The sequence below is a fragment of the Primulina eburnea genome, chromosome 6 (genome assembly GCF_022965805.1).
Source record: "Primulina eburnea isolate SZY01 chromosome 6, ASM2296580v1, whole genome shotgun sequence".
NCBI lineage: Eukaryota > Viridiplantae > Streptophyta > Magnoliopsida > Lamiales > Gesneriaceae > Primulina > Primulina eburnea.
Genome location: NC_133106.1, coordinates 10952412 through 10971914, shown reverse-complemented (window position 1 = coordinate 10971914; position 19503 = coordinate 10952412). Strand labels below are relative to the sequence as shown.

The 19503-nt window shown below is 34.7% G+C and overlaps 4 protein-coding genes across 5 annotated transcripts; 1 reads left to right on the top strand and 3 right to left on the bottom strand.

Moving 5' to 3' along the window:
• The first annotated feature begins 1497 nt into the window (after positions 1-1497).
• LOC140833827 (homeobox-leucine zipper protein ATHB-13-like) lies at positions 1498-3395 on the top strand. 2 transcript variants are annotated; one of them, XM_073198264.1, is made up of 3 exons: positions 1498-1912; positions 2177-2571; positions 2732-3395. In XM_073198264.1, the coding sequence occupies exons 1-3, from the start codon at positions 1789-1791 to the stop codon at positions 3092-3094; spliced, it is 882 nt and encodes a 293-aa protein (XP_073054365.1). In that variant the 5' UTR covers positions 1498-1788; the 3' UTR covers positions 3095-3395. The 2 variants fall into 2 exon arrangements, with proteins under 2 accessions (XP_073054365.1, XP_073054366.1); XM_073198265.1 differs by having other exon boundaries at positions 1514-1912; positions 2741-3395.
• Positions 3396-6379: 2984 nt separating this feature from the next.
• Positions 6380-7853, bottom strand: LOC140833337 (protein FAR1-RELATED SEQUENCE 5-like). Its single transcript, XM_073197709.1, has 3 exons — positions 7004-7853; positions 6843-6907; positions 6380-6768 (listed from the first exon to the last, which is right to left on the bottom strand). The coding sequence occupies exons 1-3, from the start codon at positions 7840-7842 to the stop codon at positions 6749-6751; spliced, it is 924 nt and encodes a 307-aa protein (XP_073053810.1). The 5' UTR covers positions 7843-7853; the 3' UTR covers positions 6380-6748.
• Positions 7854-7855: 2 nt separating this feature from the next.
• LOC140835320 (protein FAR1-RELATED SEQUENCE 5-like) lies at positions 7856-9163 on the bottom strand. The gene has a single exon (XM_073200811.1). The coding sequence runs from the start codon at positions 9161-9163 to the stop codon at positions 7856-7858; it is 1308 nt and encodes a 435-aa protein (XP_073056912.1).
• A 6555-nt stretch (positions 9164-15718) lies between these two features.
• LOC140835319 (uncharacterized) lies at positions 15719-16513 on the bottom strand. The gene has a single exon (XM_073200809.1). It carries the CDS (start codon positions 16511-16513, stop codon positions 15719-15721), a length of 795 nt encoding a protein of 264 aa, XP_073056910.1.
• Between the last annotated feature and the right edge of the window lie 2990 nt (positions 16514-19503).

The window sequence follows — 19503 nt, the reverse complement described above, 5'->3', positions numbered from 1 at the left end:
TTACCCGAAAGCCAGCCAAAGACTTCAGTACCAAAGACTTCAGTATTTTCAATCATACAATAGGTACCATTGGACAAAAGAGGAAAGGACAGCATGGGATGGCCATGAAAAAGATATTGGTTTTTTGTGCCCTTTTTTTATTTTATTTATTCGAATTTTTTTTCTTTTTTGGATGTCTCTCTTTTTTTTTTTTTTTTTTTTTTTTTCTATTCTCTTAGCAAAATGGTTAGCTAGCTAAGAGCATAATGGGATTGGAAAGAGGAGTGGGGTTGATGTTGGTGCATGCATGATATATGTTGGTAGGTTGGCTAGCAAATCCTACCCCCTTTCTTTGGACCCATCCTTTAAATTCTTGCACCCTTTTTCGATCTGAATCCATTCGCAACTGACATATATACATTTGAGTATTTGCTCTATTTATTCATACATCGGATGCCAGCTTGTTAATGTAGTTACATATTTTGTAGGTTTATTTTACAAGTTTTTTGACGTAAAACATAAGGTTACATTTTTAATCATGTTTTCATCGAAATGCTGATACGACACATTTTATACAAATGTTAAAAACCCTCCAAGTTATCGCACTAAAGTTAGATTTTGAGCAGTTTAGAGGATGGATTTTTCATAATTTTCCAAGATGTTGAATTGTGTAACTTGTTAAAAGGTTAAGAATTTTTTATTTTGAAAAGAGAAATCATGTTTTATTCTCTTCCCCCACTCTTCCATATTTTTAGGTCTGGACATGTAACCTAGTTAGGATTAAGACTGATATTTTGTCCTAGTAAAGTTCGAATGTAATAGCAATAAATTACAATTAAAATGTTTTTAGAACTAAAAACAAAATCAAATATCACAATTTGATTGCTCTATTCCACTGATTTGTGAAAGCAAATAATTATTGCCTACGAATATAAAAGTTATGAGTGAAAAGTAATTAATCGATTTTATTTTCCCCCCTTAAATGAGTCATTAATTTATCCTATTAAAAGCCATGTAGCATGAGCCCATTTCTTCTTCTTTAGCCAGGGAATCAAACTATACAAATTTTTGTCTGCTTGCCCTTTTATTCAAAAATTTCAATGACAACTGTCCATGTTGAAAAATAAAGGCACCCAACTTTTACAAGAAAATAATCAAAATTTCCCCTAGATTTTCCATTGCTAAATATAAACAAGTTTTAGCCAACAATGATCAAAATGAAATATCAATCATATTTCAAGGTTAATATTTCAAAATTTTGAGTGAGATCCCTACAAAATTACTAATTTTTTTGCAGCAAATTTTAACCATTAATTTAAAACTACAACCGGCAAGGTAATTTATTTAACATTAACAAACTTCTAAATGGCAGAGTCTTGGTCTAAATTCTTTAGTTAATATTCTTAAATGGGATCTAAAATTTACAACCTTATATATATTTCAATCTATCCATCTCATTGCAATAAAAGTAAAATGAATAATATAAAAATCCCACTTCTCACAAATTAAAAACATCGCACAACACAACCAAACACACACAATTTACAGAAAATTAAAGGGAAGCATTTCTTTTTTTATTTTTATTTTTTGTTCTTTTGAATCTGATAAGGTATATAAGCTATCTCCATCAGTTCAATGAATGCATCTTCTCTTTTGATTTGAAAACAGTCCCTAGTTTCTAAATTATATTATATGTTATATTTTGCTCACTTTTCAATCTCTTTTTCAAGAATCATGACTTGTGGATCGGTATACCTCTCACTTCAGCTGCAGGTGGAACAGTTTTATAGGTGATTATCTGTGCTGAAAATGGCGTTTTTTCACTCCAATTTTATGCTGCAAACTCCTCATCATCATGAAGATGATCACGATCAGCCCTCCACTTCTCTTGCCGTACCGATTCTTCCTTCTTGCAGTCCCCAAGAGTTTCACGGTACTTTTGTTTTTCTTACACCAATTTGTTCTTGCAGGGAATTTATAATTCTGTTGTGTGAATGCTCTGAAGTGCATTCAAGGATTTATTTAATGGGTCGTCTGCATCACTTCACTTTTCATGGCAATTGATCTTCACATGGAATCTTGAATTTTTCATTCCTTTATCACTAATTATATGTGTGTGTATATATATATATATATATCTAATTATTAGCTTTAAACCCTAAATCTTTGTGTACTCTGTATATATATCTTGGTGTAGGCGGCGTGGCTTCACTACTAGGGAAGAGATCATCCTTGTCATTTGCCACCGGAATCGACATCTGCGAGGAGATAAACAACCACCGGGATCAGGATGAGCTATCCGACGACGGATCCCAGCTCGGGGAGAAGAAGAAGAGGCTGAACATGGAGCAAGTGAAGACACTTGAAAAGAACTTCGAACTGGGAAACAAGCTGGAGCCCGAAAGGAAGCTCCAGCTGGCCCGGGCCCTCGGGCTTCAGCCCAGACAGATCGCCATATGGTTTCAGAACAGGAGAGCGAGATGGAAGACGAAGCAACTGGAGAAAGATTATGAGATTTTGAAGAGACAATTTGATGCTGTCAAGTCAGAAAACGATGCACTCCAAGTAAAGAATCAGAAACTCCATGCTGAGGTATAAAGTTCACATTTTCTTTTACATTTTGATTTTCCTAGTAAATATTTTTCTGTGAATTTAAAGAATATATGAATTTTCCAAGAAACATAGATAAAAAAAAATCTCAGCAACAGTTTGAACATAAAAACTTTATCTGCATTAGTGAAAACAATAAAAGATTTGGCAGATTCTGTCACTGAAGACGAGGGAGCCAACAGAATCCATCAATCTGAACAAAGAAACGGAAGGTTCCAGCAGCAACAGAAGCGAAAACAGCTCAGAAATCAAGCTGGACATATCGAGAAATCCAGCCATCGATAGCCCAATCTTACCCACAAGCAGGCAATTCTTCCCATCTTCACTTAGGCCTAATGGAATCTCACATCTCTTCCAAAATTTGACGTCCTCGAGGCCCGAAAATCAGGGTCCCAAGATGGATCATCACCAGAATGTCAAGGAGGAAAGCCTTTGCAATATGTTCTGCGGGATGGATGATCAGACAGGCTTTTGGCCATGGCTAGAGCAACAACATTTCAATTAAGACACATCGGGAGATTTCGTGCGCTTAAATGGCCTGAAAACTTATTCAAATTTGATTATACATCAAGATGGGATGGCCAAATTATCATATATTATAAGTTTTGATGATTAAATTTCTTGTTTCCATACTTTAGAACCGGTGTACAAAGTAGTAGAATGTGGAATACCTCCACTTGAGGAGGGGAAGAAGGAAGGATCCATCGAGTTTCTCGGAGAGAATAAAGAATCATGTGGATATAATATGTTTTTTTCTTTCACGTAAGATCACCAAAAAATATATGTCTTATCATATTCAAATTCAATTGTTAAATTTGTTATCTAATATCACATCATGTCTCTAAACTATTCCCCCGGCCCCCTTCTCTTCTCCATTTAATCTCTTTAAGTTTGTTCATAAAGGGATCGATCATGTATATCTTAGCATTTAGCAATCGATAAAAAGAACCATAAGTTTTACGAAAATCGGTTACGCCGGTGCCGACCCTTCTGTTAGTATCAATGGCTAAAAAAATTAACCACAAGACCAGATCTTTAACCATTGATGCCGGTGGAATAATACCGAAAAATAGACAAAATTTCGGACGAATTTTTTTGAGAATGTGTTTACAAGAAGAAGAAAAAAAGATAAGAATGAAGCACAAATTCCAATGAAATAGGGAAGAGGACAAATAGAATCCATGAAAGGGGGAGAAGAAAACAAGGGAGAGTAGGGAAACAGTCACTGTCTTGAAGTGGACATTTGCTGAAACTTTGATTTAATCGTGACAAGTTGACAATGATAGGAGACATATATGGAATCAAATCAAATTATATATTGTATGTAACCATAAACATTTTGGCTATGGAGATTTGGATTTTCTTGCATGCACTCCATCTTTTCCCGCTTTTTTTGGTTCTTTCAAACATCGAATTTGAGCCATTTCTTTAATTTGGATGGAATCTTGGTTATTGGCAAAGAAAAACACTATTCGATCTCGATTTCTTGTCCTAAACTAAGTGGTGTGATTTCATGTTAAAATGTCAATTAAAATAAAATGGGATTATTTTTTAATAGAAATTCTTAAAAAATAATCCTGAAACTCTGAATTCCATGCATTTCATGGACACTGAAGCATCATCATAATCAATTATTGACAACTTTTTACTGCATATTCTGATTTTCAGCATTGAATTTGTCAGAATAAGTATGGATCATTTCTCTACATTATTTGTGTTTAAAAAGGCCATCACTCCTCTCGAAATCAGATTAATGATTACGTTCTCAATTACTTTTTAAAGACATATATATTGCTTCTTTCTTTCTTTTTTTTACTTTTTTTTAAAAAAAAATATTGTACGTAATAACGTAACATCTCATAATATGTGCGAGGGATGACTTGTATCTTTTAATCTCAAAAACTCTTGTGAGACGGTTTCACGGATCAATTTTTTGAGTTGAATCTCGTATTTGGGTCATTCATGAAAAAATAATACTTTTTATGCTAAGAATATTACTTTTTTTTGTGAATATCGGTAGAGTTGACCCGTCTCACAGATAAAGAATCGTGAAACCGTCTCACAAAAGACCAACTCTCTTTTAATTAGTTTGTTCTTGTTGCATAACTATTATACAATGGGGGTGTTTATTAAAAAAATATATTATGTGGTTAAGTCAAGATTATCCATTAAGTATTTAATAATATTAATTAGATAAAGTAGTGCAAGAAATATTGAAGATATTTGCATGTTATTAAATATTAGTGAGCAGCATTAAATTATGAATTAAATGGAAATAAGAAAAGGAATATCAATCTGGGATCATGCGCAAAAGGTATAGAAAAAGGCTGGCATACGTTGGCTAAATTTGAATTTAAAATATTAATTAGTTAATCGATTCATTATTTTAATTTTTTGGCTTTTGATGAGAGTTTTGAGGTGCCGTGACAGGTTTTAATTGAAAAATAAAGATTTTTTTAATTAAGTAAACTTTAAAATCCTCAGCTGGCCACGTGCATTTTGGAATCTATCACCTTAAATAAATAATAAGACTATGAAATGTGAATTATTGGAGCGAGATAAAAACAAATAAAAATCTTATTTTTAGCAAGGTTTTAAAATGCGTGAAACATCATGAAACGTGGATGTTGAGCTTCAAGCTTTTCAAATTTAAGCGAAATTAGCACAGATTTAAGCGTGAAAAAGCGTTTTTTTTTATTTTCAATGTAATTGTAATTATTTAAAACAAATAAATAGATAAAATAATACATAAATATGATAAATTTAAGTCTGTTGCATTAATTCTCATATTTATAAAAGCATAAAAATATCAAAATTGTAATATTTATTTGTTTTTGCAACTAGACAACATTAAATTTTTTAAAATATTTGTCAAATCATTATCAGACATGCTTAATCATAATTAAAATTTAAAAATAAATATCTAAATTATAAACATAATTTATTATTTTAAAATAAAAGACATACATTAAAAATGAAAAAATTAAAAAATAAATAGATGTGATTAATTGTGCTTAAGCACACTTAATTAAACGTTTTTAATTACGTTTAATTCGGTCAAACTACAGTTTAACCGTTTTTTCCGCTTTTCTCCAAAGCGGTGCGTTTTTTCGAGCTTCAAGCTTAAGCAGGATTTTTAGAACACTGATTTTTAGCAATAAAAAAAATTCTTGCATCGTTTTCTATTAAATTCAGATTATTATTATTATTATTATTATTATTATTATTATTATTATTATTATATTATTATTATATTATTATTATTATTATTATTACTATTATTATTATTATTATTGAACATCGGAAATGAATTCACTTACACGAAACATAAAAATTTCATATAATTCATTACTATTTTTACAAAGTTTTTTTAAAAATTTTTTGTTCAAAAAATTGTGAAAGAAAATTCATTTCCTTGCGAGAATTTTGGTAGCATTCTAACGGATATAGACAAGAGCGGGCCTTAATCTTTTGAGGACTAGGGAATTGATACCCTGGGCGCCCTTTGGTGAGCGCCCAGTGGGCGACAGCTCACATGTGCAGTTTATTTTTTTTTAAAGATTTGACGTTTCGCGACGGTTTTACAAATACGTCGCCAATGGCGACGGATTTTAACAAACCGTCGCGAAACCCACATGTGCAGTTTATTTTTTTAAAAATTTGACGTTTTGCGACGGTTAAAAAATCCGTCGCAAAACGCGACGGATGTTAACAAACCGTCGCAAAACGTCAAATTTTTTTTATAAAAACAAAAGAGGGGACAGAGGAGCGTTCCCAAATTTCGTGTCCCACCTTCGCCCAACAGCCCACAAATGCATTAGACAGGTGGAAATTAGAAATAATTTACTACGCGACACAAACATGATGTTTTACGTCGACCACAGCGGGTTTTTATACATGTTCCATAAGTCATATGAAAGAGAACGATACAACAATATGGCAGCAGGAAAATTAAAACACCAAGATTTCTTGACAGAGAATGGTTATCATATTGAATTTGAAAATTCTACAATGCTAATTCTTGAATTAAGCAGAGGATCCTTCTCATGGTGACAGAAACCTCAAAGCTCGATGTTTCATCCACGACAGAGGTTTGATAAAGCACTATAAAATGGTTACCCCATCGCACATATTCAACTTGATAAAATAATAACCTTTATCAAATCCAGTTGTTAGAACCTGTAAAATTCAAAACAGTTATGAATAAAAAAAATATTGATGATTAACAACATATATTTAGAGATTTAAATTACCATCTATCGATCCAAAATCTTCGTCATCTGAGCTTTCTTCTTCGTTTTTATTATTAATAGTTGACCTGAAGAACGTTGAGTATGCCACCATATATTAATTTTGATGATTAACCAAATATATACAAAAATACTAAAAATTTACATTGTTGATAAACACATACCCGTCTTGCAAATTTGGACAGTTACGCTTGTCATGCTGCACACCTCGGCGTCCACACCCACGACATTTTCTTCCCTGTGTGGTTGCCTTCTCCTTTGATGACTTTAATCTCTTCCCACATCCCTTTGTTCTAATTTTTTGAGGATCAACGATATCAACAGCCCTATCTGTGGCTCTTCTACATTGACTTCCACCGCTTACTGTTGTAGTCATATTCAAATCTTTCATTTTGTTGCCAATATAATCAAACTGTGCATTCAAGAAATTTGTTCCCTCAACAGTCAATGATGCAATATCAACTAATGCAGAAGCTTTATAGGATAACCTCAAATGTCTTGACATCAAACATCTTTCTGGAGCTTCAACCACATTTGGCTCATCTGTAGGAAAAAATTCTACATTCTTTGCTGCTTGCGTCCAACGTTTCAGTATATATTTATCAGGCAAATGAAAGACTTGGTTTATACGAAAAAATGCTAACATATGCCTGCATGGAATGCCCTCAAACTGAAATTTCATACAACTGCACAATATATCATCCCCTTGTATGACATGTGTAAGCACTCTTGGTTTCGAAGAAGAAGAAGCTTGAAAATTCATTACCTTGTAAATCCCAAACTCATTTCCCACAGATTCTGTTTGCACGTAATAACCATGACTCTGACTCATTTCTTCTAGAAACTCCAACCATTTCTTTTTCGTGTAAACCGTCACCATCTGAGATTCCATTGGCCATTTGGACTGTAGCTTGGGACGCTCATTCATATCGACATGATCTGCAACTAACTCATTGTGTCTTTGGTGCCGGAGTGCCTTATTGAAACGAATGATAAAATCCATCAATGAGTTCTTGCTAGATATATCTCTTGAAAAAAGCATGTGAACTTTCGGACCGCTGACTACTTGACATACCCGCAGAAAATACATGATTAAAATATGCTGGCACCCATTTATGTCGCAAATCAAACATCAACGACAGCCAATCATGTTGTTCCAAGTTAGCATTAGACATAGCAGCTTCCCAGGAACTCTCAAATTCCTCATCTGTGGAGGAATGTAGAATGGCATTCCTTATGCTTTCGTAGTGATCACGGAAAGTCATTGGGTTTAATTTCTCAGAGAATTTGTTCAGTATATGCCACAAACAATATCGATGTGTTGTTCGAGGAAAAACTTGTGATATGGCTTTCGTTAGAGCCGGATCTTGGTCAGTGATAATCAAGTTTGGGGCACCTTGACACATGGCTTCTAGGAATTTATTAAGCAACCAAACAAAAGAATCTGTTTTTTCGTCACTCAACAATCCACAACCAAAAAGAATGGTCTGATGATGATGATTAACTCCTACAAATGGTGCGAAAATCATCCCATATTTGTTGGTGTTGTATGTAGTATCAAACACAACCACGTCACCAAAAGCAGTGTATGCCCTTCTTGACACATGATCAGTCCAAAAACACCTGGTAAATCTGTTGTCCGAGTCAGTCTCATAATCAAAAAAGAACAATGAATTCTTCTCTTTCTCAGATTCGAAGAAATCGACCAATGTTTCTGCATCAATACCCTTATGCTCATCCCTAACACTTTGCTCGTAGTTTCTGATATCTCTTTCTATGAAACCTACATGTTCAGGCCCACCAGACTCTATCTCAAATAATCTCATTTGTTGACAAGTTGGCACATTGGCTTCTGCAAATTGTTGACTCAACATTTTTTTTGATGCAGAAATACCGCGATGCGAGCGTAACAAATGCACCTTCGACGGAGTCGATAATGAATGATTATGACTTTCAACGAAAGTACTGACAACCCAACCCGGACCTGTTTGTTCCTTGACAACTGAAATCTTGGACAAACATCCGGTTCTAGTCTCACCACGGGCTCTTTCTTTTCTTGGTTGATCTTTTTTTGTCTGTTTGCTCCATCGAATATCATCTGTATGCCCTTCTTTAAAGCATACAAATTTCTTCCATACAATTTCGTTTGTTTTCTTACTTTTCTTGCTATTACTCATTCTCGCGCTAAAACCGGATTCTCGGGCATATTGGTTGTAGAATGAGAATGCATCCTCTAACGAATCAAATCTCATACCAATCTGGGGTTTCTGATCATCACCGACTTGGGGGATGTACGATTGTTCATCTCCACTATATTGATCCATTTCATCTACAGTGGCGCTAGGCAGAAGTGGGGTGGTGCTCGAAAATCTTTGCGGGCGGTAAGGTGCTGGCGAGGATTGTCTGGGGATTAACCGAGCACGATTAGCGACGGTAACAATATAATCATATGAGAAACAACATCAAGTATAAAATATATTTTAACAAAACATACTAGAAATGAATAAATTTATAAATACTCCAGATACATAAATAGCTAGATCATCAACACCATTTCCTAGTGCAATTAATTAAATATGCAGACTTACACTTCACAAACATTAAAGAACATGTATGCCAATACACCGGAAACCTTCAAAATCATAAATTGGAAATTTCTTCGGAATATGAAATTTAGAACTACATCGATTTACCTTCTGATGTCGTCGGAATATTTCCCCGCACGAGAGCTCCAGAAGTTCGCTCAATCTTCTTAACGTAAAGATTTGAGCGTAGGTGGGAGAAGGGCTGTTGGGCGAAGGTGGGACACGAAATTTGGGAACGCCCCTCTGTCCCCTTTTTTCTTTTTATAAAAAAAATTTGAGGCTTCGCGACGGTTTGTTAAAATCCGTCGCCATTTGCGACGGATTTTTAAAACCGTCGCGAAACGTCAAATCTTTAAAAAAAATAAACTGCACATGTGGGCTTCGCGACGGTTTGTTAAAATTCGTCGCCATTTGCGACGTATTTGTAAAACCGTCGCGAAACGTCAAATCTTTAAAAAAAAATAAACTGCACATGTGGGCGACAGCTCAGCTGTCGCCCACTGGGCGCTCACCAAAGGGCGCCCAGGGTATCAATTCCCTATATATATATATATATATATATATATATATATATATATATATATATATATGACCAATTTAATTTTTGAAAAATCAAAATAATCTATAGAGTTTATTTATTAGGGTTGATCCAGACATAGATGTAAACTACAAGAGCGAGTCTCATGTGAGATCGTCTCACCAATCTTAATATGTGAAACGGGTCAACCCTAACGATATTCACAATAAAAAATAATACTCTTAGCATATATATATATATATATATATATATATATATATATATATATATATATATATATATATATATATGACCAATTTAATTTTTGAAAAATCAAAATAATCTATAGAGTTTATTTATTAGGGTTGATCCAGACATAGATGTAAACTACAAGAGCGAGTCTCATGTGAGATCGTCTCACCAATCTTAATATGTGAGACAGGTCAACCCTAACGATATTCACAATAAAAAATAATATTCTTAGCATAAAAATTAATACTTTTTCATGGATAACACAGTCTCACAAATACGACCCGTGAGACCATTTCACACAACTTTTTGTCATTACAATATTACCGATTTCATCATATATATATATATATATATATATATATATATTTTTCGGTAAACAATGTAATTGGATGTCTCCACCTATGCTATTGTTCTTGCAACTTGAGTTCTCATGGGCTCAAACATAAATAAACGATGGGCAGCCCAAATATATGCCATGTAACCCAATATTGTTGGTTTTATATATATATATATATATATATATATATATATATATATATATATATATATATATATATATATATATATATATATATATCAGAATGTTTTCAAAGTATTTATCAAAAAATAGTTGGAAAAAAATTTCGCTCTCCCGTGTTTACCTTAGGCGAAAAGTGAATATTTTTTTGAAATGATTTCCAGTCCCCCACCTGTGGTGAAGGCGGGGGAGTGAAAATGATTTTAAAATTTATTTGACTCCTCAGTCTCTGCTCCAGGCGCAATTTCACATTCCACACTATATTTTTTAAAATTTTGATTTGAATGAACACCGAAAAGTTAAATTATTGATCAACAGTTACAATTTAAAGTCTGTTTTGATTTTGATGTATCAAACAATATCTTACAGAAAATCCCACAAATTATGCAAAAATAATTTTTTTTGTTGCTATGTTAATCACGTGTGATGCCCCGTGATATCCCAGACCCTGGATAGTGCCCGGGTCAGGGATATTAATTTATTCCCGGGTGATAGATGCGATCCGAGGTAATTGGTGAGATCTGCAAAGAAGCCTGGATCTCGAGCGACTCGAGACATTGAGGGGATAGCTCAGGGACAGGAAGAATCTACGAAGAGGGGTTCGTCAGAGGCCGGGCTATTGAACACCCGGGACGTCTTCTCTCCGGGCTATTGCGTACCCGAGCTCTCATACAAACTCACGGGAAGCTTTCTACCCGAGCCACTTTGATATGAGCGCCGCACTCGAGTATACAAGTAAGATAGGGAGTGGGCGGCTATCCCATCTCTGACACTAATCCAAGTGGTTGGCAAAATCAGGTAGGCTGGATGTGACTAGTATGAGATTTGACATGTCAGAATATAGGGTATAATCAGCCGCCCTACTATAATTAGTAGGTAGCGTGCAAAACGAAGTCATCATTACATCCCCTACTATAAATATCAGGTTCTCTCTTTACATTTACTCTCTATTCAGATATTGAATATTCACATTTATTACTCGTTTATTGCCTACACTCTTACACCAATATCACAACTGCATCACTTGGTTACATTGGTTCTTTGCTTGAATCATTCACTGACTTAAGCATCGGAGTGGTCATGTCGGATAGCCCTCCGGCGCCCATTCACATGATTATCTTCTTGAGTGCAGATCATTCCAGCCACTCGGGGAGAAAAGGTTCTGGTTCAGAGGCACCACATTCATAAGAAATCACACGGCCAAATCGATTCAATCTTTTCACTCGATAAAATTTGAACTTAATTAATTTCTCATTCACCCTAATTGGTAATCGAGAAATAATTTCATTCGCTACGTTGCTCGTTCGAATTATTTTATCGATTCTAAATGAGTACAGAACTCATTTTTTTGAAAAATCCCCCACATGAATGAAAATTAATGCATGTGACAATGCTAACTCGACAAAGAGCGTTCTAGCAAAATATTATTGCATCTAGATAGGTCAATTTTGGCTTTGAATCTTCCTTAGTAAGTATAATCGGATTTACTTGGCAATTAGTGGACGTGATACCTTGAACTATTCGCCGTTTTGTGTAAACCAAGACAATTATATTCACACAATAATATTTCTAACATTTCATTATGTTCTCACTGTTGGGTCCATTTCAGCCATGAACACCGCTTGGTTTTGTGAGTGCTTTTCATATTTGAAGAGGCCACACTTCGCACTTATGTCGGTGATCTCCTAGGAGAGTATCCCACTATACTCCAACATACGTATTAGTATATCTTAGGAATCATTAAAGGTAAAACCTAGCATCATACCCTTTTGTGGGCAACACCACTTATCATATGAATAGGTAGGAGATATCTCCAAAGTGTTTCTACCAATCTTGTAATTTAGTTGTCCCTTTTGAACCTAGATCTTGGGATCTCCGGTCAACTAGGTTGGGTATCCACTACAAGATTTAATTTTGGGGTTTTAATCCCATTCCTCTTGATAGACAATTCATTTGATCTCTCGGTATACCTTTTGTAAGTGGATCCGCTATATTCTCCTTTTATTTTACATAATCAATAGAGATAATGCCATTAGAGATCAATTGTCGTATGGTTTTATGTCTATGACGGATGTGTCGAGACTTACCATTATATATAGTGTTTTTTGTCCTTCCAATTGCTGATTGACTATCACAATGAATTATTATTGAGGACACCGACTTATTCCAACAAGGGATTTCTTCTAAGAAATTTCGAAGCCACTAGGCTTCTTCTCCAGCTTTGTCTAAAGCTATAAATTCCGATTCCATTGTGGATCGAGCAATGCAAGTTTGCTTAGAAGACTTCCATGATATAGCCCCACCGCCAATGGTAAATACGTAACCACTTGTGGATTTTGAATCATTTGTGTCAGATATCCAATTTGCGTCACTATAACCTTCTAGGACCGCGGGATATCTCGTATATTATAATCCATAGTTTAAGGTGTATCTTATATATTTAAGTACCCTTATTAATGCCTTCCAATGATTATTGCTAGGATTACTTGTAAATCTGGTGAGTTTGTTTACAGCATAAGCAATATCTGGACGAGTGCAGTTCATGAGATATATCAGACTGCCTATGATCTTCGAATACTCTAATTGAGATATGGGTTCACCTTTATTTTTGGAAAAATGTAAACTTGGATCTACAGGTGTTTTGATCAAGGACATATCATTCGCATTATAGTTTTCCAATATTTTCTCAATATAGTGAGATTGCGACAAAACACGTCCTTCCGATGTTTTTGTGACTTTTATTCCCAAAATGACATCTACTTCTCCCATATCTTTCATATCGAAGTTTTTCATTAACATCTTCTTAGTATTCTTGATGATATTAATATTGTTTCCCACAATTAACATATCATCGACGTACAAGCATACCATCACATATGCTTCAGGTGTGCCTTTGATGTAAATACATTTATCACACTCGTTAATTTTGAAGTCATTTGACAAACATAGTTTTGTTGAATTTTTCATGCCATTGTTTTGGCGCTTGTTTCAACCCATATAATGACTTAACGAGTCTACACACTTTCTTCTCTTGTCCAGGAACCATATACCCTTCGGGTTGTTCCATATTTATTTCTTCCTCAAGTTCTCCATTGAGGAATGCCATTTTCACATCCATTTTATGTATTTCTAGATTATTAATGACAATTGCTATCAATACATGAGTAGATGTTATTCTCGTCACTGGCGAGTATGTATCAAAATAATCAAGACCTTCCATTTGTCTATATATTTTGGCTACTAATCTAGCCTTATATTTTTCAATAGATCCATCGGTATTATATTTCCTTTTAAGAATCCACTTGCATCCTAATGGTTTATTTCCTGGAGGGAGGTCAACCAATTCCCATGTATGATTTTGCAAGATAGATTCTATCTCATTGTTCATTGCCTCCTTCCAAAAGGGGGCTTCAGGACTTGATAGCGCTTCACTAACTGTCATTGGTTCATTTTCCAACATATAAGTTAGAAAATCAGGGCCAAAGGTCATTGATGTTTTAGCCCTCTTACTAAGTCGTGGTTCTTGTTGTTCTTCTTGAACTCCACCGCTCGTAGTTTCATAAGTCCTTTTTCGAGAACTTATTTATTTATTTACTTTACAAGGAAATGTTGTTTCGAAGAAGACAATATTCCTTGATTCAATAATTTTTCCTTCGTGCACATTGCTTATTTCAGATTTATGTACCAAAAATCGATATGCTCTATTATTATTTGCATATCCAATAAATATGCAATCTATTGTCTTAGGTCCAATTTTTACTTGTTTTGATTTTGGCACTTCAACTTTTGCCAAACACCCCCGAACTTTTAAATATTTGTAAGAAGACTTGTGTCCTTTTCATAATTCGTAAGGAGTTTCGTCCTTAACTTTGTGTGAAATTTTATTAAGAATGTAGTTGTCTGAAAGGATTGCTTCCCCCCACAAGTTTTGGGGTAATCCTGAACTCAATAACATTGCGTTCATCATTTCTTTGAGAGTGCGATTTTTCCTTTCAACAATACCATTTGATTGTGGTGAATTTGGCGCAGTAGTTTGATGAACAATGTCACTTCCGCAACAAAAATCGTCAAATGATGCTCCATATTCTCCACCTCTATCACTACGAATAATTTTTATTTGTTTAGGCAATTGGTTTTCAACCTCATTCTTATAGCGTTTAAACACTTCGAGAGCCTCATATGTGCTATGTAGCAAATAGACATAACAATACCTTGTGAAATCATCAATGAAAGTAATGAAATACTTTTTTCCTCCTCTAGTTTGCACAAACTTCAAATCACGTAAATCAGTGTGAATTAACTCTAGAATAGTTGTATTTCTTTCCACGGATGGAAACGAGGCCTTTTTAAATTTTGCCTCAACACAAATCTCACATTTGTGTTTTTTGTTTACGTCAATTGAAGACAATAAATTTAAATTTACTAGATTTCGTAATGAATTATAACTTACGTGACCCAAACGATCATGCCATAAATCACACGACTCAACCAAGTAAATAAAATTGTTACTTTTTATTGCTTTCAATGTTACGAAGTACATTCATCGCATTCAGTTTGAAAAGGCTCTTTTCTAGATAGCCTTTTCCTACAAACATATCATTCTTAGATAGTACAAATTTACTAGAATGAAACACTAGTTTAAATCTAGCCTTGACAAGTGCTGATCCCGACACTAGGTTCTTTCGAATGTCCGGAACATGTAGCACATCAATAAGAGTTAATTCTTTTCCAGATGTCATCTTGAGCACCACCTTTCCAAGTCCCACGATTTTTGAGGTAGTAGAGTTACCCATGAAGAGTTGTCGTCCACTAATCGGGGTATAGGTAGAGAACATTTCTTTTTTGGCGCAAACGTGCCTTGTTGCTCCTGTATCGATGAACCATTCTTTTGGATTGTCCACTAGATTGGATTCAAACATAAGAGCAGAAAGCATGAGATCCGTCATGTCATTTGACAATTTCTCATCTTCGGTGATGTTCACTTGGTCCCTTGACTTCTTTTGATTACCTATTCTTTCTCGGCAATCTCGTGCCAAATGGTTAGGCTTGCCACAGTTATAGCAATTTCCTTTAAAATTTTTGGCCTTCCCTTTCTTTGGACCATTTTCGTGGTGCTTTCTCTTCTTGCTAGAGTTTTGTTCCACCAAATTTGCTCTTTTGCCTCAAAATTGCCCTTTTCGACCTTCCTTTCGGATGCCCTGTTGTCCTCCTCAATTCTTAGGCGCACAATCAAGTCTTCAAGATTCATCTCTTTACGTTTATGCTTGAGATAATTCTTAAAATCTTTCCACATAGGAGGCAACTTTTCAATCATGGGCGCCACTTGGAATGAATCACTAAGGTTCATTCCTTCCGAATGAATTTCTTGCAGAATTACTTGTAACTCTTGCACTTGGGCCATAATCGGTTTAGAATCAATCATCTTGAAATCAAAGAATCGTCCGACAATGAATTTCTTCAAGCCGCCATCCTCAGATCTATACTTTTTGTCAAGTGACTCCCATAATTCTTTTGCCATTTTCACTTGACAATACACGTTGTATAGTGCATTGTCGAGTCCATTCAAGATATAGTTTTTGCATAGGAAGTCGCTATGATTCCTTGCATCAATGGCTGCCCTCTTTTGAGTATCTTGTTCTTCTTCATCAAAAGTAGGCGGATCTTCTTTTAGGAATTTTTCCAAAGCCAAGGTGGTCAAGTAGAAAATCATTTTTTGTTGCCACCGCTTGAAATCAGTACCATGGAACTTTTCATGTTTTTCTCCATGATGGACAGTTGGAGTCGTTGTACTTGTTGAGGCCATTTTGGTTCAAATATTGTTTTAAGATTGTTGGTATGGTATTCTTTTTCCTTGGGAAATCTTGGGATAGAAATGGGTGAACCAAATAGCTAGGAGAAAAATAGTTGAGGCAAGAGTTTGACTCTTTTTCCTTAAAACGATATTGCCATGCCCCGATGCTCATGGTTGTTGGCAATTTGTTTCCCAATATACAACGACTACGGCTTTAAAATAGTAGCAATAAAATTTTAAAGCCACACGAACTTGAGATGTTTAGAACGCTATCAATATTGTATGCAAACTTTGTAATTTAGAATTCTAAGCGTTAAACTTAAAAAGCCAATTCCAAGAGTTTAAAATCTTGCAAAACTTGGATTTAAGCGCAAATGATTAAAAAACTCAAAACTAGAAGACAACTCTCAAATTTAATTCCAAAGTTCGAATTAAGCGTATACGCTTAGAAAATTCAAACTCAAGATTTTATATCTTGAAAATTTGAATTTTAAGCGCTAGTGATTAAAAATTCGCATATAGAACTAAATTATAGAGGAAAGGAAAGAAGAGAAAATGCAGGCATGGACATTGTTTTGGTAATATTATATATTGGTGATAATGTTATCGTAATAATGGAACAATCAATTTTGTAATATTGAAAAGGTGAAGTTAATTCGTACAATCAATTATAGTATTAAAAAGGTGAAGTTAATTCGTATATCTAGTTCTACGAAATTATGTGAATTGATTGAAATAGTTCAACGGAAGTTAGATATCAATTACACGAAGTTTAGGTTGAACCTTGCAACCAAATATTCGTATATAGACAGATCACGTATAGTAGATGCACTTGTTGCCCTTGATGATGATACTATATGCAATGCATATAGTTGTACATTCATTACCATAAAAACGCTAAAAGACAACGGATTTTATCTGTTTTCGTAGGTAATTTAAAACTATTATAACTCACAGTGTTGTTGAAAGTGCGTTCAAAGAAAACGGTTTAAAATTGTTGTCATAGCTATCACATTGCGATGGTTTTTGAAAAATAGCAACGATTTATAATATATCATCGCTAAAATTAGCGACGGTTTTTGAATAAGCTGTTGCTAAATAGCGAAGTTTTAGAGAAACATCGTCGCTAATCAGCGACAGTTTAGATATAATTTGTCTCTAATTTTTTAAGTAAAATAAAAAAATTACTTTTATAATTTAATAAATCTACAAAAAAAACTTACAATATAACTAAGCTAATAATATTCATGATCTTAACTAACACTTAGAAATTTACCAAGAATTGAAGCGATAAAACTTACCCTAAATCGAAACTAAAATCTTCTAAGAGAGAAAAATTTATCGTGTGCAGGAAAATGGACCGAAAAATTTATCAGGAAAATAGACCGAAAACGCTAATCCTGCAAGGATCTGACTGCAGAGATCTGATCCACTCGGTGCAACAACACTAGAACCACCTATGCCACATACCATAGTCCTAATTGAAACAAAATCCAACAATTCACAATAAATTTATAAATAATAGCTACATATGAGTAATAACATGAAATTTTAATTTTTTTTAAAAAAAACTTAAAGATTACATACTTGGTGGCGGAAGAATTTGGGTCCTTGACCAGCGACATGTAGACTTGTCAAATTGGGTCAGGTCCGTCGGGTCGGTCCGCCCCGCCATAAAAATTGAGCAGGTTTGTAACGTACCGTACTTTTCATACTCAAAATACAGTGAAAAACGGGATTTCAGATCTAAAAACTCTTTCAAAACGTATCGATAAATTTCCTGCTCAAACTACTACACATCATACGTGGATTTTACGCATAAAAATGACACAACACATACTATGACATGATCGACGCAGAAAAGAGAGATTATACGTGCCTTTTGATATTTAAAAATACTGATACGACAATACCGAAGCGGAGACGGTGCGAGGCTCGATCCGGGACGATTGTGGTACTAAAATCTTGCAATTAAACCAACGAGAACTTGCTGGAAAATCGAATGGAAGGGGGCGGCTGCTTTCACCTCTTAGAACCCTAGTTTTCTCCTCTCAAAAGAATAAAAATCTGATTTGTGAAAGTGTGTGTGTGTTAAGCGATTTTTAGTGTGTGTAAAAGTGTGTATGTGTGTTAAGGTAGTAATTAGGGAATAAACTATGCTTAATTCAATAATTAACATGCTAATTTAAAAAAATGCTAATACTCCCCTAATTAAAGAAAAATACACATTAATTTTAAATAGCTCCTTAATTAAAATAACACCCACAAAATAAAAGGTTTAAAAGTCTTAAACTCTCAAAATTACTAAATAAGTGATTTAAGCTTGAAAATGCTAAAACTCAATAAATTATTTAAAACGCCCCATTCCTGACTTAAAATAAAATACCGCATAAAATTTCCAAAATCGTCACTGGTCTCTTCCTCGGTCCCGCCTCGAATAATCGCTTGAAATATGAAACTTGAAAAACATTCTGACGTGCATCACATAAACATGAATAATTAAAATATTGCGTTAAATAAATCATGCAATACTAAGACTCGTTTTAAAATTAATTAAAATGCTTTAATGATTAAACAAATGCATGGGTTATACGTGTACTGAATTTTGGCACTACAGTTCCTCCCCCACTTATAAAAATTTCGTCCTCGAAATTAAGTCTTACCGAACAACTCAGGGTAGCGAAGTATCATTTCTGCCTCTGACTCCAACGTGTCTTCTTCCACTGATTGGTTTAGCCACCGAACTTTGACTAGCTTAGTCACTTTGTTCCGGAGCCTACGCTCCTGTCTGTTTAGTATCTGAATCGGTCGCTCCTCATACGACAGGTCTGGAGCAATCTGCAACGGCTCATAACTCAGAATATGCGAAGGATTGGCTAGATACTTCCTCAGCATAGAGACGTGAAACACATTGTGTACCCCAGCCAGATTCAGCGGAAGGGCTACACGATAAGCTAATGTCCCAACTCTGTCCAAAATCTTGAATGGTCCAATAAACCTCG